The sequence below is a fragment of the Alexandromys fortis genome, unplaced genomic scaffold (assembly GCF_014885135.2).
Source record: "Alexandromys fortis isolate MF-2015 unplaced genomic scaffold, M_Fortis_MF-2015_v1.1 scaffold_35, whole genome shotgun sequence".
Taxonomy (NCBI): domain Eukaryota; kingdom Metazoa; phylum Chordata; class Mammalia; order Rodentia; family Cricetidae; genus Alexandromys; species Alexandromys fortis.
The window spans coordinates 4,922,824-4,946,762 of record NW_026067913.1 but is presented as its reverse complement, the minus strand read 5'-3'; the positions used below and the strand labels follow the sequence as shown (position 1 = coordinate 4,946,762).

The following is a 23,939-nucleotide window of genomic DNA, read 5'->3' as shown; positions in this document are numbered from 1 at the left end:
TCTTACTCTTATAACTTTAGTTATTTCACATGAACATTGATCTAAAAATACTGGTTTAGAGAAATGATAGGAAATTTGTCTTTGCCTAGATGGAGAAAATTAAGCTGAAAAGTTAAAGGACTCATCCTGTATTATACAATAATAGAGACTTCGTGTTGCATAACTCTTAGGAAATGAATCCACAAACTGAGACATTATCACATAAATCTGCTCTGAGTGGGTAGAGTTAGGTCACCTAGGGGAAGCGAATGCCAATGAAGTGCCAGTGAATAGTGCCAATGAAGGAATCACTGTTGGAGACAGGCACAGAAAAGCAGCATACCTAACAGGAGAAAGAAGTTCACCTGGGGAGCCAATTAAAGTGTGGTTACAAACTTGAGACATAATACTTTGTGGCAAGAGAAAAACATAACAGTATGAAGGGAAAGGTGGACCGAACTGAAAAAGAATATAAGAAACCTGTGTGAATGAAAACTATGTTCTTCAACATTTTCAAGTAAATGAATGCAGGGAGAACAGCTGAATACAGAAACAAGAGTCTCAGTTAACAATGGTTATTTTCAGTCCATAACACACATGCTTTTAAAACTATGAGAGAGGGTTACTGAGATGGGACAGAGGACAAAGGCACCAGGGCCAAGGCTTGATTTCCTGATTTCTGCTCCTGGTACTCACACAGTGGAAGGAAAAATTAGCTCCTGTATATTGTCCTCTGAATTCAGTATGTATGCACACAGTACACGCACACACACACACATTAAATAAGTGTTTTTAAAATATGACTAGTAAACATTTAATTAGAAGAAGGTAATGTCCTAAGATGATAGCTGTGTCAGAAGTCTTAAGACAGTGTGTGTGACTGTGAGTATGTGTGCATGTGTGTTCATGTGTGTGCATATGTGTTTGTGTCTAGTGCTGCGTATCAAACTCAGGGCCTGGCGCATGGTAGGTGAACACTCTGTCACGTGTCCAGGTAAAATGATAAGATGGTAAAAAGAAAATACCTCTAAATTCACAACATGCTCCAGAACTGCAGACCGCCAAAGTTAAACATAACCAGGAGTTATATTGTTGGTTAGAACAGCCCCTGAGAAAGATGAATCAGCATACAAAGGGATTAGTATTCTATCAGAGTGACTTCACATTGCCACAGAGCTCTCTTATTTACATGAGGTTGACAGCGACACAACATTTCTTTACTGAAGAATACGGGGGACAAATAATCAGGTTTCTAGAGAAAGAACTATCCCCCATAAACAGAATTTTGAAAGTTCTACTTCTGAAAAAGAATTTGAATCCAGGGAAGAAATGCAAATGGTTTGATGGGGCATATCTACTAATCCCCTTTGAAGAATTCTTTTATAAACTGTTTCAGAGAAATGAACAAGTTCTTTTTTTAATGAGTGAAGTTCAGCTTTGAAAACAGCACTAGAGAGCACAACCCAAATGCATCGACCACATAGTAACTTACCAGAAATCTGAGATAAATTACCAAAGTTCTATAAATAGTGGTTATATTGTTTGTATTTAACATTATTTTATACCTACCATTTTTGTTGCAAAAGAAATCCTTGTCTCTGAGAGAATACAGTGGTGTTATTTACATTAATTCATATGGCTTGGTTAAAAAAATGCTAACTCCTTTACTTAATGGGATTCTTCCCTTGTGGCAGTGCAAACGGCTGCACCAGGAGCTTCATCGTCTGAAAGAGCAGAAGCAGACTTCAGCAAACAACACGAGACACCCGACTGCTGAAAACAATCAGGAACGTGCTCTGAAGGTAAATGGCCATTCCTTCTTGCAGGCAAATTAAGGTTGTAAGCCCTCGGTGCCAGCTTTCTGTGCCGCATATATCAGTTGTGTACATTTCAGCAATAGTGAGCCGTGCTGTTTGCCAACAACCCCTTCTTTAAACACAGACACAGCACCCTTCTGTTATGGTATTATTTTATTTCATGTATGTGTACAGGAAAAAAAAACCATTTCTGAATTTTGAGTGGTCATATATTAATAACTTCTGGTGTATATATTTATTTATATTTTTATGTTATTACCTTTTATACTTAAATGATAAATCATCAGCCTTCTCTTTGTAGCAACATTTGTTACACAATTTTAAATGTGTTGTAGTATTTGTCACCCAGAGAGCTAACGCTGCTTGAAGGACATGTGAATTTGTTTGGAAATTGAAGGAATACTTAAATTGTTAAAACAAAAGAAAGAAAAGAAAGATGGTGTATTCAACTAGAGCTTGAAACATGTGACATATGCATTGTATGGCATGTTCTATCTCAGTGCAATACAGATACAGTAATCGTGAAGGAGAAAAAACATTCTGAGTCTTACTGTTTGAGTGGGGGCTGTGCTCATGACTTCCCATTCTACTTTTTGTTTTCCTTTCTGTTATTGTTTTTGAGGGGAGGGGTTCAAGGCAGGGTTTTTCTGTAGTCCTGGCTGTCCTGAAACTCACTCTGTAGAATAGGCTGGCCTTGAACTAGGAGATCCAACTGCCTCTGCCTCCTGAGTGCTGGAATTAAAGCTATGCACCTCCATGCCCTTCCATTAACTTTTAAGTTACTTTGGTTTTTAGTAAAGTGTCTATGAGACACTCATAGCCTCTGCCCCTCGAGGTGTTTGCATGTTCATTATCAAGTTTAGTCTGTGAGAAACAAAAATCATGTGTTTATTATACAACAAGAGATTTTCTAGACCAGTGCTATCGTTAGTCCCATTAAATTCATCTGTTGCATCTGCTAAATAAAGCTGACTTTACGTCCTAGAAAAGAGAAGGGGAAGAGTCAGTTCATCAATTTAGTCTTTGTAAAAGCTCTGTATATGTTGAAATTCTTAAAAATGTCTGCCATGCATAATGCTGAGTTTTAGTCTATTTTTAAGTATTTCATCACAGAAAACAAGTTTAGTATAAGACTATGTTCAGTTATAATACATCTCCTTATTCTTTTTTAAAAAAAGATTTATTTAGTTTCATTTTATGTGTATTAGTGTTTGCTTGCATGTGTGTATGTGCACCATGTATATACCTAGTGCCTTTGGAGGACAAAAGAGGACTTGCTATCACTGGAGCTAGAGTGACAGAGTTGTGAACTTCAGCGTGCCTGCTAGGAACCAAACCCGGCAGGTCCTCTGTAAGAACAAGTGCTCTTAACCACTGAGCCATCTCTCTGACCCACATTTATTTATTCATCCTAAATCATAGTTTTAAAATTAGTTTTAATAAGAGTTGTTTGGGGAAATCTTACTCTTCATTTGGTAATATTTTTCTGGTTGTCATTCAAGTTATAAAGGACACGTTTGATATGAAATTATCAGTCCATTTATATGTACTATATAATATTAACTGATTAAACATTAATTTTGTAGCCAAATGGACATTAAGAACATTTTAAAAAGAGTGATTGTCTTTAGAAATATTTAATCTCAGCAATATTTCTGATATTGCATGTCTTATCATCAATCTTGATAAATATAAACTTAAATAAGGTAAAAAAATGAAATTTTTGTTTCTTTTTTGACTCAATTATACTGAAAATATGTTTGATTAAAAACAATCAAAGTTAGTGATCATATATTATGTAGAACTTTGTGAAGTGGTAATGATGGCAAAGCTGCAATCAATGTACAAGGAAACACTTTAAGGTATTTTATTATTATTATTATTCAAATAAACATGCCTGTTTTTCCTAATATCCAGAAAATTCTTTCTAGATTATTTTTATGGTGGATAAAATCAGATTTTTTGTGAATTTTAATAGGCTTTCTTTTTTATACCAACAAAGATTTTAAATATTATTTTATTAATTTTTAGCAAATTTTATACAATGTATTTTGATCATAGTCACTCTACCCCAACTTCTCTAGATCCACTACCACCTCCCTACTCAACCAAATTAATGTTCTGTCTCTCTTCTCTCTCTTTTTCTCCCTTTCCCTCTCCTTGTCATTGAGTCTAGTTTGTGTTATCCAACTATTCTTAGTGTGGTGTCCTGCCCTTGAATATACCACAGTTCACACCATTAAAGAAAACTGACTCTCCTCTCTCAGAAGCTATCAGGTACCAATAACTTCTCAATCAGGAGTCAGCCTTCATACCTATTGCCCTGCTTTGTGCTGGGATTTTGTCTGGTTTGAACTTATACAGGTCACAGTCTCTGAGTTCAGATATGCAAACCTGTTAGGTACAAAGCACTATTTCCTTGAAATCTTCTACAACCTCTGGCTCTTATAATCTTAATACTTCCTTTTTTACCAATATTTCTGTGACTTGAAGAATGGAGTGCACATCACAGACATAAATGGGACACTTGCACTCCAAAGTCTCTTAGGCATTGACCAGTTCTGTGTCTCTGTGTTAATTGTATCTAATACAAGGAGAAGCTTCTCTATTGACAGTTGAGAGACAGGCTGCTCTATGGCTAGTGATAGGTCATTAGGGATCTTTTAAATACTATATTTGCATAACAGAACAGCAGTAGTAGGTCCTCTCTTAGGGCCTATGGTATTTCTAGCCCTGGTTCTTGGCCTCATGAACAGTGCTGGGTATTGGTTCCGTTCCATGAAGATGGCCTTAAATTGAGCCAGAAAGTGGTTGGTTGAAACCATAACATGTGTGCCACTGTTACAACAGTGGGCATATCTTGTCAAGCCAGACATCATTGTAGTTCAAAAGGGTTTAGAACTGGGTGAATGTGATGATTGTTCTTCTCTGATACTATTCATAGCATCTTCCAGCATTATGGAAGCTAAATGCTAGTAGGGATGAAGCTTTGAGGTCAGCACACACTCGATTTTTCCGTGTTTATGATTCAAATGAGTGATATCCTCAGCAATAGGGTCTCATTGTCAAGCTCTGCATGGAGGATAACCAAGAGCCATGGCAGTAGCCTGTAATTTTAGGGCCCTTATGGGGTACCATTGGCAATATGTCAAATGAAAGTAACCCATTTCTGATACTGTGGGTTTTATATGGTAGTATGTGATATCTAGTTGAGGTTATTTCCCCCATTACAAAATAACTCCATTTAAACTCTGTTTATATGTAGATATATTTTAGGAAGTTTCCAAATAGTGGGTTTCCATATGGATTTTTTTTCTTGACAGCACCTGGAACGTTCTCCAAAATATTATAGAACATAAATTGTATCTCAATGAATAAAAAAATTACTTGTGTTCTGTCCAACCACAATTAAATAAAACTAGAAATTAACATCAGAGAAATTATATAAACCACAAGAAAAATTGAGAATAAAAAATACATTTTGAATAACAGTGGCCATTTAAAAAAAAATCACAGAGGAAAACTAAAATTTCTTAAAGGCAAAAAAGCACAACCTATCAGAACATGTGGAAAACAGCCAAAGAAATCTTACGAAGAAAATTTATAACAATAAATGCTCATGTCATAAAACCTAATGTGGTGTTCCTCAAGGTTCTCAAAATACAACAAGTGGCCATTTCCAGTCACAGTAGATGGGGTGGGAAATGATAAAGTTCAGAGAAGAAGCTAATGAAGTAGAGATTAAAAGAACAGAACACAAAACTAACCAAACAAAGAGTTGGACCTTTGCTGGAAGCATTAGCATAACCAAACATAAATTATACTGCAGAGCTATTGTAATAAAGACAGCCTGGTGGTACTGACATAAAAATAGATAGGTAGACCATTGGAATAAAGGACCCAAAAGTAAAATGGTAAAGCTATGCCAATTTAGTTTTTGCCAAGGAGGCAAAAATATACATTGGAGAACAGCCTGTTAAACAGATCATACCAGCAAATCATACTAGATATCTTTATGCAGAAGAATAAATTAAATTCATATCTTTAACCTTGTACAAAATTTGTTTCCAAATGAATCAAAGATCTTAATTTAAAGCTTGAAATGTTGAAATATCTAGAAGAAAATATGGGGAAATCTCTTTGAGTCACTGCAATAAGTAAGAAATTTCTTTGTGCACACCAGTAACACAGAGCCGAGCCCCCAGTATCAGCTGATGGGACTACATGTAAATGAAAAGTCAGCACAGCCCATCAGCAGAGCAATGGACAGTTCGCAGAATGGGAGAAAATCTTTGCCAGTCACACTGTAGACAAGAGATTACAAAGAACTGCAGAAGTTAAATACCAAAGAAATAAAACTGCCAGTCAGCAAATGGACTAACAAATCTAATAGACGTTTTCAAAAAAGAAACGCAAATGGCTATTAAGTACTTAAGAGTGTTTAGTGTCCCTAACCATCAAGGAAATGCAGATTTGCTCAAGTCTGAGACACCACCTTATCCCAGCATGAATAGCTGTCATCAAGAAATATGACAGCAAACCTTGGACTGATGTTTGGGGGATGAAAATGAATACAAATAGAAATCATTTTGGAGATTCCTCGAAAGACTGAAATGAGAACTATCACCTAGCAGTTTCACTCCTTGACATATGCCCAGAGCATACCTCATCCTATCAGAGATGCTTGCACCTCACGTTTATTGTTACAGGTATATAAAATGAAATACTGTTCAGTTCTTTGACATATGAAGTCATAAAATTTTGAAGGGAAATGAATGGACTTAAAAAGTATACTATTAAGTGAGGTCATAGTCTCAGAAAGAAAAAATACCACATGATCTCCCTAATATTCAGCTCCTAGCCTATATTTTCTATATCTACATTGAGTAAGCAAATGTGGGACATGTAGAAACAAAGAGGGTAGATATTAGGTGATGAAATATGAAATCCAGATAATAGTTTTATGAATCATAGAAATATAAAACTAATTGTTCTTGTTTTTTTCTTGTGTGTATGTTTATTTTGTTATATTGTTTTTGTTATGGTTTCCCCTCCCTCAAATTCTTCCAAATACTTCCCTGTCCATTCAAATCATCTAAAGAATAATAATAAAAATAAAATGAATAGAACAAAACAAACAAGTAGGAATAGTACAAATTAAACAAACAGAAAATTAAGAGCCAGAGAAAAAGCATAAGAAACACATATGCACAGAGAGACATGCATGTTTGCACACTTAGGAATCCTATTAAAACACAAAACCCCATCTATGACCTGCTGGTGCATATGCAGGGACTGGTCCTGTAGAACGACAGCTGCAAGACCTGTATGATTCAGGGTAACTTCAGGATATCCAGGAGGAGTTTAGGTGAGTATCCAGTACTGATGGTGTACCAGAAGCCAGAGGACTTGAACACATGACATCATGAACATTTCCAAGTAAAGCTGTTTGAACAAAAGGGTCTACACAGCCAATTCCAATGCCAAGGCAAAATGAAGAGGTGATGGAGAGTCAGGAGAGATGGAGGAGTGAAGTGGGTTTTGTTTGATTGATTTCTTTGGTTTTTGTTTTTAATTAATCTTATTTGCATTTTTAAATTTTATCTTATTTTTATTATTTTATTTTTAATTTTCCTTTGTGGGGGGACACTACAAGGATGAAGAGCAGATGTGGAGAGACTGGAAAGTGGGTGGGACTTGACTGCATTATGTGAAATTTCCAAAGAATTAATAAAAATTATGTTAAGAATAAGAAAGAATTCTCTGTTTAAATCTGTGCCTCGTTTTTTAATTGAGTTGTTTTCTTGCCATCCCATTTTTGTTTATTTTTTTCCTTTGTTCTTAGATATTTTAGATATCAACCCTCTACAGAATGTGTAAGATTTTGTGAATAATATACATAAGAATATAATTGTTAGTGAAGGTACAATCGAATGTGAAACTCCATAACCCCAGAGAGTATATTCTAACTGGATAGAACTTAACTGAGATAAATAGACTTAGGGTTTGGCTCATCTCTCTGGGTAGTGTTTTATTATTTCAAAGCTTTTAATAATAATGTTTTAATTTAAAAGAAAAAATGTTTGCTGGAAAATGAAGGTAACTGAAAATCACAGTAAGCAAGATAAGGCAGACTCATAAAGACAAGTGGTGCATATATTCTCCCATTTTGTTTATGTGCAGTGTATGTACATATGTTGCATGTGTAGTTGCACACACTTATATCCTATGGCTTCCTCCATCACTCTGTACCATATATATTAGACAGATTCTCACCAGAAGCCAGAGGTCCCCAGTTCTGTTAGTATCACTAGCTAGATGTTCAAACCTTTACTTCCCAAGTGCAGAGAGCACAGGCTACTTAGGCTCACTTGACATTTACACGGTGCTGGAGATCCATACTTCATTCTCACGCTTTACCGCCGAGCCACTCCCCAGCCTTTATCTCATGTTTTAATCCTAGATTTAATAGCAATACATCACAGACATGCACATGCACACAAGACTTATGGCATAAAAGTAGAAGGAGACTGGAGAACAGAAGGAGACAAATGGGCTGGGAGGAGGATGAGGAGGGAAGATAGAAGGTATGGGGTGAGTACAGTTAAACACATGCTATACTTGAAACTCTCCAAAGGCCAACACTATGCACACTGTATAGATGAATTTTTTTATAAACCAGACAGTTAGAAAAGATGTGTGGACAAAGGGATGTGTGTTGGCTTGCTTTGTATTGCTGTGATAAATACTATGAATAATAAAATCATCTCATAAAATATACTCAAGGCAGGGACCTAGAAGCAGGAACTGAAGCAGAGTCCATGTGGCAATACTAATAGCTTGCCTCCACAGCTTACTCCTTTTCCTTTTTACATAACCCAAGGAAACTTCTCAGAGGTTTCTTCTCTACCCATGGTGTGTTGCACCTTCCAGTGTCAATCAAGAATCAAGAAAATTCCTCCACAGATTTGCCTACAGTCCAATTTGGTGAAGATAATTTTTAAAAATTGAAAATTATTTCAAAAAGTGAGACACTAAGTCCAGTGCACATCAAAGGGAAGGTGAATGCATGAGACATAAATGCCAGGAAGCAAGGACCTTTGGAGGGGTCAGGTAAGAGACTACGTTTCATTTCAATAATATGCCAAAATAAAATCCTTACTTGGAGTTTTTATTGGCCACTGTACTACATTCCTCGCTCCAAACCAGTTATCATGCCACCTAAATATGCCCATCTGTAGCTACATCTAAAAAACCATCCTTTTATCTTATCAGTAATATTTACCAAAATAAGTAGAGTTAGTCCTGGCCTCGTTCCTTCTCTCACCTTCTACTTAGCATCTGCAAACTAGTTCTTGTACATCTCATGCACATCAAGGTTTCGGTTATCCTTACCACTTTCGTGGCTACTGTATGTTAAGCTGTTTCACCTGTGCCTCAATTATTAACAAACTCTCTAAACCTGTATCTGTCTTTGTCTTCTGTTCTCTGCATGGCCTTCATGATGAGCTTGTCAGACTGTAAGTTGGATTATACTACACTTTTGTTACTTCACTTTAGACACTGGACACATGCGACTCTCCTGGAACATACCAGCAAGCTTGCGCCTCAGAGCCTCATGCTTTCTGCTTTCACTTTTAAGGAGAGTTCTTCTCCATACATAAAATTTGCTTGTGCCCTTTTTATATCTTTTGAAATACTTCAGGAACAGCACGGCCATCTCTGACCAACCTGCTTTGTGTTGCAGCCTGTTCATACCCTGTCAGCACTTCCTTTGTTACCTTCCTTCTTTTTCTGTGACATGCTTGCATATATATANNNAATACATATATATGTATCAGTTATTACTGTGATACTCTGTTTTCATAATAGTGAATACTCCATGATGTCAAGAACTTCTTTGTTTGGTTGGTTTGGTTTTTCGAGGCAGGGTTTCTCTGTGTAGCTTTGGAGCTGCTCTATAACTTGCTCTGTAGACCAGGCTGGCCTTGAACTCACAGAGATCCACCTGCCTCTGACTTCTGAGTACTGCGATTAAAGGGGTGTGCCACCACTTCCCAGCAATGGACTTTTGTTTAACTTTCTTTGCTTCTGAGTTTACTAATAGTATTTGTTTGACACTCAAGAATCAAAGATATTGATCAATTGCCATATGTACCTGAACACATCAAATGAATTTTGTTAGCATATAGTCACAACTGAATAAAGTATCACAGTGGGAGTAGCACACCTGTCAAATGCTACAGCTGTGTCAAGAAGATAAAAATGTCTGTATGATGTGGCCAGAAGGTGCCCATTATTGTTGTCATTGTAATTTATGTTCAGTGGGGATGGTGGAAGCTTTGACAAAGTTTAAAAAGCAGAAAATTGTAGATAAATTTTGTAGTTCTGTTTGGTAATTTTATAGATTTAGAGTATAATATGAATGTTATGTGGGAAAAATTATTTTATTTTTATAATGCAGAATATAAGCCAGCCTCTCTAGAGGAAGAGGCAGGCAGACCTCTGTGAAGTTGAAGCCAGCCTGACCTAAAAAATGAGTTCTAGGATAGCCATGGCTACATAAAGAAATCCTACCTCAAAAAAAAACAGAAACAAAGTAAGCAAAAAGAATACAGAGTATAATAGATCTTTTATCACCTATTCAAACTCATTTCCACACCCTCCTGTCTATTAGAATAGTATGCTTAGCCCACAGCTAGCCAGTGATGTTGACCACCTTTATGGCCTGGTTTGGAAAAGATGGATAGACCAGATTCTTGCTGCAATAATTTAGATTTAGAAAACTAATAGGGAACCAAATATTCACATCATAGGTGTAAATGGAGATTTCCCTTTCTTCTACAGGCCACACAGACCCTAATAATCTCAAAAAATTGTATTAATATAACACTATTTGGCCAACAGCTCAGCATATTCCTAGCTAGCTCTAATATCTTTAATTAAACCATTTCTATTAATCTGTGTGTTTCATGAGGCTGTGGCTTACCAGTAATGTTCTGGTTCTATCTCCTTCAGCAATGACATGGTGTCTGCTTGATTCTGCCTACTCTTTCTGTATATCTCTGTTCAGATTTCCTTTCTTACTTTATCCTGCCCCACCATAGGCCAAAGTAGCTTTTTTATTAATCAATGCTAATAAAACATTCACAGCATACAGAGGGGAATCCCAATTTCTCTCACCTTTTCTGTATAAATAAAAAGGAAGGTTTTAGCTTTAACATAGTAAAATTGCATATAACAAACCACATTAAGCAAGAATTACATTTATAATCCTTAGTGTAGTTTTATCTGGCATAATTAGAGAAAATATTTAATCGTCTATTTTATCTTTGTGAGTCTAAAGTTTCATATTTAATTTATCTTTTATCATAACTAAGGAAAACTGTAGCTATAGTTATCTGTCTTCAACTCTATCAAAGATCCCAGAAGAATATAATGTTACCTAAATAAACAGGAAGTGCACTGTAAGAAACTTCCAGAGTTCTAGAATTGACAGAGAAATCTTGCTACCCTGGACAGTCACCCAAAGTTCTTTTGAAGTGTTGGGGCATCCATCTTCAGCCTACAGGTCCATGGTGTCTGGCAGACATTGTCATGAAGTAGATAATTTGAAAGACTATTTTGCCTAGATTCGCAGTTTGTCAGTCACTTTCTTCTGTGAGAATGTCTGGCAGACTCTTTCATGAAGCAGGGACCCTGAAGGATCTTCTCACCTTCTTTAGGCAAGTTCAGCAGTCATTTTTCTGTGGGTCCTGCATGTCCAGTTATACAATATACTGTCAAGCAGTCCAGACAAGAGCAGTTTCTTTCCCAAATGGTTAGCCTTGTCACACTCGAGGCCAGTTCCATAATGAGTTTCTTCAATACCCATCAATCTTTCTGAAGTAATCAGTGCTCCCAGAAGCAGACATGTCTGTCAAGAAAAATCTAAGCTCTTAAATACCATATTCTGTAGGTCTTTGAGGTGTTCTATCTACCTAGCTGAAATATATCTCTGTATAGCTAGAAAATCTAGTTAACATGACTACAAGTTTGACTTTTATTTTGCTGCTAATCTATAATTTTTAATTATACATTTTATTTTTAAGTGAACTGTATAAATATAATAGCATAATACCTTAAACAAAAGTAGAAATATATATATATATATGATAACAAAATTGACCTTAAATTTGTATCAACAAACCAAAGTCCATACCAATGTAAAGTATTCATTTCTATCTCATATCCCCCTTCAAATGAAAACAAACATTTATAAACAACCATTTCGGAAATTTGGGCATTGTTTTCTTCAAACTGCTTCCTGCTGTTTGTTGTTGATGTATTTTCATGGTTCATGGAAACCTTTTGATGGGTCTTGTTCCATCAAGCCACATTAGCCTGGAAGGAATCCACAGGTTGTCATCTTTTGTGGAAATAAAAGCAGACTCTCTTTTCCAAAGTAATATATCTTTAGACTCAAATTTTGAAGTCAAGGTACCTTTAAAATATATATGTTGGTTTAGCTTTGTAGCCCGTATAATGAAACATCTCTTCATACTTAACTCATTTACAGTCAAAACATTCAAATAAAACAATAATATACCTAATCCAGACTCTTTGTGTATTTTCCATCTTTACATGGATTTTTTTATGTTATTTTATTATCTTTACTCCTTTGATCTATGATTTTCTCTACTCTTTCTTCTCTCTCTCTCCATGTGCATATATCCAACACTGTGACTCATTCAGAGGTCTTTTGTATCTGAATATGTCTTGTTGTGTATCTGTAATCATTTTCTGACCAGGAGAGGTTTTTTTTTTTCCTTTTTAAATGCTAAGCCCACTGGTGTGGTTAAGATTAATAATACTGCTTTACCTATTGGCTCCACCCAGTCCAACATGGTAGATGTGTGGTCACTGCTTCTGCAAGCCATGCTCATCACCCCAGCTCCAGAGATGCAGCAGGTCTATGTCACCATTAAGCAATTTGTAACATGCTGTTCACAAACCCAATAAGTGTTCCATAGCAATACCTTCCAAAATAATCAGAGCTGTTCATGCATGCAGCACAAACCAAGAAGCCTTCTTTTACAGAAGCCATGCCTCTGCTTGTGTCCAGCAAACAGAGCCTATCTGAAAAATAATGAAGCTCCAATTGACTCCTGTTTTTGTGGGCCTAGAAGCCCACAAAAAAAGCTTTTTTTAAAGCTTTCTTAGGCTTTATGTGGATGTATGTTGCTGAATGTTGGGCATCATTTTGTAAACAGAGACTGCACTTTCTTTTCCTGGCCACCCAGACCCGAATAATCACACAAAACTACATTAGTACAACATTGTTTGGCCAATGGCTCAGGCATATTCCTAGCTAGGTCTTATAAATCTTAAATAAACCCATTTCTATTAATCTTTGTATCATCATGAAGCTTTGCCTTTCTGGTAAGGTGTCTTTCTTTTTTGGCAGCTACATGATATGTGTTTCACCATGCCTACTCTCTGTATATATCTCTGTTTGATCTTTCCTCCTGGCTTATTCTGCCCTGCCATAGGCCAAAGAGCTTGTTTATTAATTGATGGTAATAAAATGTATTTAAAACATACAGAGGGAAATCCCACATCAAGTAGACTTTGGTCATGTACAGTGTAACAGGCCTGAGACATATGACATTATTGAACAGCCAGTTAGAAAAGAAGAGAGAAAGGAGGATGTCTCCAAGGAAACAGTCTTCCAGACACCCTAGCACATATGAACTCACAGAGACTGTGGCAGCAGGCAAGCCATCTACACAGATTCAAGGCAGATGAAGTACTAAGCCTGGAAAGTGGACACTGAGTCCACTTAACCCAGAAATTATCTGCAATTGATACCCGATGACAAAGGGGGAATAGCTTTTTCCATGGGAGTCTCACTGGGTGTATCATCCACATTCTTGGCCAACACAAAACGAACTCCTTGATATTTTCTGGGCTTCTTGTTTCAGCTCTGTTTTGGCATGTTTTGTTCTAATTGCTCTTTTGCTTGTTTGTTTTAATTTTGATTTTGTGTTTTTGTGGGTTTGTGTGTGTGTTGTATTTCGTGTCACATTCTTTTTCTTTTGCGTTTGATTTTTTGGTAGAGAAGAATATACAATTGGATGAGTAGGGAACTAAAGCAGATTTTGGAGAAGTTGAGGGAGGAGAGAGACATAACCAAATTATATTTTATCAAAGAAATATTCATTGAAAATACTAATAAAGAAAAGAGAAAAGAGTCAAAATATATGAAAAACAGTTTTGTCTTTGCAAGGGAGGTGGAAGTCTTCTTGTTCTGGTTCCTAACATCATTCTGTTCTATGTCCAACTTTATATTCCATGGAGTAGTTTCTTTCTCATTACAAGTAAGACTCTGAGCTGGACCAGGTTCACAGTCTCTGCATACTCTGTGGGAAATGCTACAGTGGCACTTACTGTGGGTTCTCTGAAATGAATAACTGTTTTGAAGGTTAGCTCCATGGATTGCGGCACCAGGTATAGCCAAATCATTAAAAGCCTATGTAGATCCAAGCATAAGGTGCAGCTAAAACAACTGAACTGTAACCTCCACCACAAAATTAACCCTGAGTTATGGTGAAAACCTTCTGTGTTTGTACAAATGCAGTACTTTTTTAATTGCAGATATGTTTAATTGCTCTTAACTGACCAATAACTTTTTTTTCCTAGTTTGAATGTCATAGTATTGTTTTGTAGAATTTAATGTTTTGTTTTGATAAGTAATAGTAGAAATATAAAATTTACATTGTAAGTTTCCCTGAAGAAACTGTTATACATTTTATAGAATAGCAATACTTTTTCAGGAATGAAGGCATACATGTGCAGTAGAAAGGGAATATCGATCACACCAGGCCTCTCTGTTCTCTGAATTGGCTTTGGGTAGGTTCTGGAACCCTGGTTCAGTCTTTGTATTGCCTGGTCTTTGAACTTGGCATTCTCCCTATATCATCTAAGCCTGTTTCCCTACCTCCTGTGCCCATCTCATGCTACCTGTGTGTGTTCAGGTCTCTGTCTTTGGCCAAACTGGACTTAGAAGACATTAAGTGCTGACCTAAAAGACATGGAATATGTGATAAGTTCTTCTGTGTCTGCTGGGACTAATACTTCTGTTTCCTCCTCTTTTCTGGATCTATGGACTTTTGGAATCACAGTAACAGAGATGTAGACTAGTAGATGTTCTGCTGGAGACAATGCCCTGGTCACTGTGAAAGTAATTCCTAGCAGAGTCCAGCTTATGGTTGTTACTTCATAAGTAGACCTCACTTCATGGGTACTCTCCAGAAGCATGGCTTACATCATCATCTATCCTCATAATAATAGGCCTGAGCCTGACACAAAGACTTCAGAATTGCAATACTTAACTCTGATTGGGAAAATGTGTCCACTATAGACTGTTTGAAAAGTGCAGTAGGGGAAATTAATGCCCCAACTTTCTTTTAGAGTGATGAGATTTGTTTAAAAAATATACCAACAATGTATTAATTTTTGACCTGATTTCTGTATATAACAATATTAGTAACATTATTCACTTTGTGTTTTTCTTGATGTTCTCATAGTATTTTAGAACAAAGTTGGATGAAACTGTTGAAGCTGATCAAATGAGTTTTTCCTCTCTGGCAGTTTTAGCTGTTTGCAGCAACCAAATTTCACACAAAGTTGTGCGCCAATGACTGGGGACAGTGATTTATTATATTGTCTCTTGTGCTTTATGCATAATGATGTTTTGAAAACTACAGTGCAGAGTTTCAATGATTAACTAAAACACAATGAAATTAATTTGATGGATTTAAAAATTTATATCTTATTTCCAACCAAAAATACATTTTAAAAGTCTTAGATTGTTAAATATATTTAAGATATCTTACCTGAATAAAAATGTTCTAATTTGAGACTAATATAGAATTCTTTGCTAGGCATTATATAAAAATTTTCAATGAAAGTTAATGCATTTACTTGTGAGATTTTTCAGTAACAAACACTCCTTATTCTTTGAGTATGTTGAGATGAAAGTTGATTTGCTGATGAAAGGTATCTGCAGAACTTTAGTGTGTACACTTAATTTGAAAAACCTCTAACATTCATAATTGACATAGCTAGAGTATGCCAACTAGCACAAAATGACTTCATTGTGTTGTTCAGTGTTGGTTAGTTTTTCTGTTATGTTGATGCATTAAAACAGATATTAAATTTTATCATTAATTCAGTGCCTGGTCTCTCATCAAATCCCCTTAATTACAAAGTGACTCCAAGGATTAGACAGCATGGATTTTAATTTTAACTGAAACAAAAACGGCGTCTTGGAAAATCACTCTTGTCTACTGACTCATACAGATTTTTTTTAAGATCCAATAATTTCTTGCTTATCGTTACATTTTGATACAAAAATATGTTGCTAACATTTTTGTTCTTTGGTTCCTATTAACTATATTATTAGACTATATTTCAAAATCCTTTTAAAATTCTGATAAATTGCAGCTTTGGGGAGTTTAAGGAACTTGTAGCTTTGCTTTCCATTTTGAGCTTTGAATCTTACACAATTGCCCTTGGATCTGTGGCATCTAGGATCCCTTATTTCTACTTCCGTAATAATTTCGCAGTCATACACCATAGTTTTATATTTGCTGGAAGTGTTTCTAGAATAACTGCACTGTTCCCTGTGCTGTTTGAGGCTGATGATTGTTTAGATAAACCTTCACTTCCTTTTGGTACTTTCTGTTTTTATGTCTACAATAGTTTTGATGTTTTACTCCCAAGAGGTGTTAGAACTTCTGCCTTCTTCCTACAAACAATCATTTAATAGGATATTGTTACATATTATTTAGTTTCAACATTGCTGTAACCGCATTTTGCTAAATTAGGAGGCTAACAAATTTAATTATCAAAGTGATACAGAAGAGTGTATTTGTGCACTGTATTTTTGCTCTGTTGCTGGATGGTCAGGTTTTAGCCCTGAGATGCCTCTTTGTGAATCTACGTCCAAGGGTTTCCAGTCTACCTTGTTTTATTTACTATTTTGAGTTTTATCTGGACCCATAAATTTTTAGGTTGCTCTTTATTTTTTGGCAAGTAAAAAATTAATAGTTACAACCCCAGAACATTCTAAGGTAGATTATTTTTTACTAATAATTTCTGTTCTTTTAATTGCACTTTTACCTTTTGAGAGATTGTTAAAACGTAAGAAATAGCAAGCCTCCAGTTTAGCAAATGTTGTGTATCTTCTATTTCTGTGAGTTTTGTTTTTAAATGACATCCCCTTTGTTGGTCTTAAGCTGGATTCTTATATGCTGAAAGATATTTAGTTCATCATGCAGAGGAAAAAATAAATTGGCTAGAAACGGATTGTTTACGTAATATTAGATGGTAATATAAACCAACAAAAGCAAGGAAATTAACTTCTAAGGCTGACACACTGCCCTTCCCTTGCTCTTTTGTGCCTGAAGGTATCATGTGTGTGTTATAATACCAACGTACAGTGTACTCCATTAAGAACAGTCAAACTTAATTCTAAATTTCTTGACATTAATATTATTTGTCTGTTAATGCTATACATGGTGGATGCGAACAAGATTGTAAAAGTTTATTTGATTTCAGATCTCATTTATTGTTGATTGCTCTCAGAAGCCACGAATCATGCAGCTCAGATACCAGTTTTTCACACCTTTAAAAATAACAAAAGTTTAAAAATGAATAAAAGAAATTTTCCAAAAATTTAGACACTGATTGAATTCCTACTTTTTTTTCATTTTTGGTTTTATTCCTGTTTTTTTTCCCTTTTTCTCTCCTAGAATCTTGTAGTATTGAGAAATTCCTGTCTTGTTAAGAATAATCAAGTACATGAGTGTTATAAGTGTGTAGAACAATTCTGATACAAATTGCAAAAGAGAATTATTTGTGAAATTTTGAGGTTCATTCGTAACCTCCAAAAATAACCTGCAAGATTAATTTGGGAAATGATAAATACTCATAGAGTCTCTTCACAGAATCTGCTTCTTTATGGCTATGAAAGAATTCATTCTGCTTTAGTTTCTATATTTGTTAGCTAGGTGGTAGCTCATTGATTGCCCATGAATTCTATGCCAGCCTTTTGGCAGCTTCTATAAAATTACAGTGATTAGGCTGGCATTCCCATGTTAGAAAATGGATGCCATCTGAGACTGCGCGCTTTTTCCTTGTTCTGTAGTAAGTTGAGTATTGCTTTATCTTCTGTTTTCTGTTTTTCTTCATAAGTAATCATTTGTCTTCCAATTTTAGGTGTGCGTAGGACATAGTTTTCTCGGATAATACCGAGTTCAATTGAAGCTCTGAATTTTTTTTAAGGGCCTTAATATTACTGATTGGTGTGCTGACCCTCACAAAGAAAAACATCAGATACTTTCTGTATAAATTTTTACACCATAAGCAATCCAAATCTCATTCAAAATTTTTGCTCACAGTAACTAAAGAAATGGTCATAAAACATGGTGGAAAGTTGGAGAGTAGCAATGGTTCTTTAAGAATTTTTATTTCATATAATTAATATTTAATTGGTTACATTTAAAACTACAGAATAGAGTGATCTAATTACTAGAGATTTGTGAAACAATACTTTAAGCTCTTACTTATTCCGAGGTGTTGAAAGGTGAAACATTTGACATTTTCTTTTCGGGCACTGCTTTAAAAACACAGAGGGCGGGACAGAGGCGTTGCCACATCAGCGTTCAGGGTGTTTGCGGTTGTCCCTGACAGCAGCTCCAGTTTAAAACACCTGTGTTTACTTTCCAGCTTTTCCGACTCTGCCTTAAAGTGGCCTGAGAAAGGCGCAGGCATTCGTGTTGGCTCCGTTTTCATAGCACAGCACTTTTTTCTTGCTGTGACAGAATTTAGCACCTTTCGTGTTTTATACATTTTATCTGCGTAGTTACATAAGCACGTAAGAGCACGTAATTCATATAATCTATGTAGAAGAGCCTTTTGGGTTTTAAATGTCTTCTCAACCATTTGCCTTTTGTTCACTGACTACATCAAGTTGGGGAAGCCCTGTTCACTTCTTCCATGTGGTAACATTTTCTTTAAGGAGTGAAAGAAGTTTGCTAAAAAATTCAAACACTTTTTTTTTGTAGGGAGAAATGCAAGAATATTACATGGACCACGTATGATATAACATTTATTTTTGTAAATTTTCAAGACTTTCTAGGGATTTCTGTTTTCTATTATATGTTGACAAGTTTTTAATAGTATTTTGAAAAAACTGTTTTATAAATCTACTAATGTAATTTTCCTCTGTGGCTTTCTAATACCTCGAAAAGTATTTGGTGCTTTAACTATCCTTGGTTTGGCCAGTGTTTACTAATTTTAAACATGTGATTTTGAAGTAAATGTTTTGCATTCTCTTTTGTCAATTACATGACATCTTTATGTTATGTAAATCTTTACTGGCCTCACATTCTTGGCTATGATATTTTGTTTGCATAAACATGTCCTTTTCTGCCTTATTTCTAAATGCAGATCCTTGTTACAGTGAACACAGTTGGCTAGCATGCAGTCTGTGGTGCAAGGCTGATGCACTTCTGACTGCAGAAGAAGCCTTAGCCCTGGCATTGGAGCTAGAAAGCCTGACTCGTGTTTAAATGATTTTGTCTTTTGACAAGAAATTGATCTTTACTTCTCCATATTCATGTTGACTTTCCCCAATATTTTTTGCATTGAAACTATCTTAAATCGCCAGTGCAAAAGTTATGTGTTCTCCGTGCACCAGACAGAGACAAAAGCAGAGGAAGACAGACAGGGAGACAAGAGGTTTTATATAGCTTCAGGAAATTTGTTCTCTCCCCCAGCCTAGCCATAAACCCCAGGTTTAGAACCAGAAGTTCTGAGTCACCATTTCTTTAGAGCACTGTTAATTCCTTAGACAATAGTTTAGAGGTTATTAATGTGTTAGATCAGAGAAATCAGCGAGTCAAATACTGAATTGATTAAGGGCTTAGTACAAATCACCACGTTAGGTATTAAATGATAATGCAAAGCAATAATTGACTTTATTAACATTAAAGATATTATTTTATTTTGTTTATTAGAAAAGGTTACCCTATAAGTTACTTGAGCATTTTGTCCTCAGACACACAACCTCCTTTTACTCCTCCTGACTTCAACTAATCCTTTTGCTTCCCAGACAGCTGTAATTTGAACTTTGCATCATAAAGACAAATAGTATTTCAACAATATAGTCCATATTCCATGATGTGTGTGTACATATGTATATTGTGTATTTACTCTCATCTCAGTATCCCAAGTGGATTTGAAAAACAAATTAGTTATTTCATTTTTTTCTAGTCACATACAATTAACAAAATAGCTAATATGTTTTTAAAGCAAATTTAATTAATGTAATTGTATAACTGCTGAAAAATAGTATTTCATTTAAAAATTAAATAATTTGTTGTAGGTGTCAGTGTGGTGAGGAATACTCTGGCTGCAGATAGTACAGTACAAGACCTGTAGAATGCAATAGTGCGCGTGATGAGAAAATAAAATCTGAGTGGAAGTAACAATTAAAAATGTTTCTGAAATATCAAAGAATCTAGTAAAATGAAATGCAAAGGATTTTAAGCATAGAAAAATAATAAATTACTTTATTGGCATAAATTATGTAACAAGTAACAAATATCAACAAGGATTTGTGTAAGTATTCTATAATGTGGACCATTACTGTTTTGAACTGTTGAAGCACCAGGAACAAAAAAGTACTTGGGCTGGTGAGATGTCTGGGAAGGTTAAGTAGCTAGCCACCAATCCTGACCGGCACCCTGAAGTTGACAGTCAGACCCCACTTGGTGGAAAGAGAAGACTGACTCCTATGAATTGTGCTCTAATGGCTCCGTGTGCACCATGACATGTGTTCATACATACATACACCACTATATAAATAAAATTTAACAGAAATGTTTTTAAAAGAACAAAATTGTTTTAAGTATTCCATATGAGGAAGTAAAGGAGAGGAAAGTCATTGTGGAGCTGCTAACTTGCTCATTTCCAGAAACTGAGATTGCTCCCCATGGTAAGGAACCTGATGCCACGTTTCCACGGAGTGTGTCAACTCTGTCCTAGTGATGATTCCCCCCCGGGGCACTGCTGTGAAGTAGGCATGTTACATAAGAGCTGTAATTCCCCAAGGAAACGAGTAATATGTATATCTGCCTGAAATACTCTTAACTTCCCCGTTTATCAGGCTGCTTCTGTGTGCACGTGCATCCCCTTGGCTTCCAGCTGAGGCTGTCAGTCATGCATTTAGCACACAGATTTTATGTAATGTATTTTGTGTCTGTTTGTGTGTATACATGTATGTACAAGTGTGTTCATCTGCATGTCTGTCTTCCAAGGCAGATATCTATATCAAATATCTCCTTCTATTGTTCTCTATCTTTTTTTTTTTTTTAGATAGGGTCTCTCAGTGAGCCTGGAGTGCTCCAAAATTGGTTACATTTAGATTAGTTTGCTAGTGAACCCCAGAGACCAACTTGTCCCTGTCTCCCCATTACTGATATTTACAGACTCAAGGCACCTAGATTTTATATGGGTACTGGATATATGAACTCAGCTACTCCTGTTTTTATTAGTTTTTTAAAATGTATTGATACATTTTTTTGTAAAATTTTTGTTAAGAATTATTTATATCTAGAGCCAGCAAAACTCTGTATTGGATAATTGGTCCTTCATGGGTTCGGTTACTACAATCTCACCCAAATACAGACTGAGAATGTAGTTAGGCCTTTTGCATTTTTCTGAATATGCACAGAGTTTTAAATCTTGTTATTTCCTAAACAATATCATCTAGCTGTTTACATAGATTTTACAGTGTTTTGGATATCACTAATAACTTAGAGGTGATTTAAAGTATAAGAAAAGATGTGTGTATGTTATATGCAAATACTATACTATTTCATGTAAGACTCTCAGGCTTTGTGGTACTCACAGAGGTTTTATAACTGAACCCACAGGATGACTGATTTCTTGTTTGTTTGATTTTATTTCAGTCTGCTTTATTTAAGTACAGTTAACATGTAATAAATTATAGATATATGGAGTATATACCTCAGTGCACTTTGACAGGTGTGTGTCACCCTAATAAAGACATCCTTTCTACCAGACCCACAAGCTCTTTGCAGTTTGTCTGTGCCTTTACCCCTAACACTGAGCAATCATTGGCTTGTTTTTTTTTTCTGTGATTATGAATAAATTTGCACATTTCTAAAATATTCTATGATTGGTATCATGTCCTGTGTAACCGACATCTTTTGTATAATTTAGGATTCATTCATGCTGTGTATGTAGTGGTGGTTGTCTTTAACTTCAGGGGAGTCCTACTTAGGACTCCAAATATTTTCTTCTGTTCCTGGGTTCCATGTACTTTCCTCTATGTATTGACTTTACCTCCCATATTATGTGGGAAGTTGAAGTATATAGGACTTTCCTGCTTTTCACTTTAATCAGGAGCGAAAGGCTAGCTTACTCATCAAAATTAAAAGGGAAATTCTGGGAGAAGATGTTGCTAATTCGGATGAGACAGATAAAAGGTCATGTGCTTGCTCGCTTTTCTGTAATGGTTGGGGATAGACACAAGAATGAAATATAGGGACAGGCTAAGATCAACCAAGCTCAACGTCTAAAGTTAGGTTGTGACCGAGGCAAAAAGGGTTTCTAGAGAATTTGAAAACATCATTTAACTAGAAGAACCAGAAGGGGAAGTTGGAGGAGACAAAATAAAAAAGTTCATATGGGATTTCTTCTTTATCAGGCTGTAAACTATACACTGGCATAGTGTTTGATGGAATTATTTTTCTATCCACTTTCAGTTTGTAGAGATGATCCCAAATGTATATGCATGTATTTAACCAGTGTATGTATGTATGTGATATATGACATGCATACACACATGGCTAAATGGCATGATTTGTATGACATCTCATCTGGATTCACAGTTTGATATTCGAAGTCCTTATTCTTTTTCTGTCCATTTTGTAGTAGACATTCTCTGCCTTTACCCTATCTTCTGAGCTTCGTGTTTGATTCTGGACAGTCTTTTTGTCGCAGTAAAAATCTTGCTTCTTAAAGGTAAATCTCTTAAATTATAAATAATCAACTTTCTGGAAAATAAATAAGACATGTGAAAATAAACTATGTTTCACAGAAAAATTCACAAGGGAGTTAGAATTTGGATTTGGTATAACATACTTGTGGAATGCAGCTAAAACAGCATATGAAGGGAAAGATGCATTCTAAAAAATGTAAGTACTGAAAGAGCAAAAGACCAGAGGTCAGTGACCCAAGATTTTCCCTCAAGACGCTAGAGTAATGACCTTGTAGTTAGCAATCTGCAAAAAAGCATTCCAGGGAGGGTAAATAAAGCCAACATTGAAATAAAGATGTACAGACTGGTTGAACAAACTGAAATCCAGCATGGCTCAAACATAGTAAAAGAAAGGAAACAGGTATTAAGTCTAAAAGATAATTGATATTTTTTCATAGAATCTGTCACAATGATAAAGAACTTGATTTTTATAAGTGTTAGGTAAGTGATGGCTTAGATTGCTCTAAACAATTTGAATGTCCCATTTGAGAGTAACCCACTAGTCCTCATTCATCCCTGAGAAATTGTTGCAAATAATGGTGGTTGGGGGGTGGAGGTGTCATTTTCTTCGGTGGTGTAGACATTGATAGTTGCCTGTGCTCTAGCAAATAACCTCTCAGCCACTATTGGGCAAGAAGCCAAATACAGTAGATCTAATACAGAAAGAAGACATCGAAACCATAGGGGGGTTTATTGAGAAGGCTTCCAGCCAAAGAGGGAGAGATGAGGGAAAAATTGTGGGGGGGATATACATGACTAAAATTCATTACATAAATGTCTAAAACTTGAGGTTGGACTTTTTCTTTGGGATTGTCAGCTCCCCAATAATGACATGGAGACTTATTATTAATTATGAAAGCACAGCCTATAGCTTAGGCTTGTCCCACTAGCTCTTACAACTTAAATTAACCCATTTCTATTCATCTACGTGTTGCCACGTGACTCATGGCTTTTACTTCTCCCCCCTGCATATCTTTCTGTCTCTCTCTGTGTCTGGCTGTTTTCTCTTCCCAGAGCTCTCTCTGTCA

The 23,939-nt window shown here is 35.8% G+C and overlaps 1 protein-coding gene across 3 annotated transcripts in view; it reads left to right on the top strand.

The window, feature by feature from the left end:
• Positions 1 to 23,939, top strand: part of Mipol1 (mirror-image polydactyly 1) — a 221,057-nt gene that overhangs the window by 104,893 nt on the left and 92,225 nt on the right. For all 3 annotated transcript variants that reach the window (XM_050138773.1, XM_050138774.1, XM_050138775.1), the window contains exon 8: positions 1,674 to 1,781. In XM_050138773.1, coding sequence (XP_049994730.1) covers positions 1,674 to 1,781 — 108 coding nt within the window. The remainder of the gene's footprint in view (positions 1 to 1,673; positions 1,782 to 23,939) is intronic.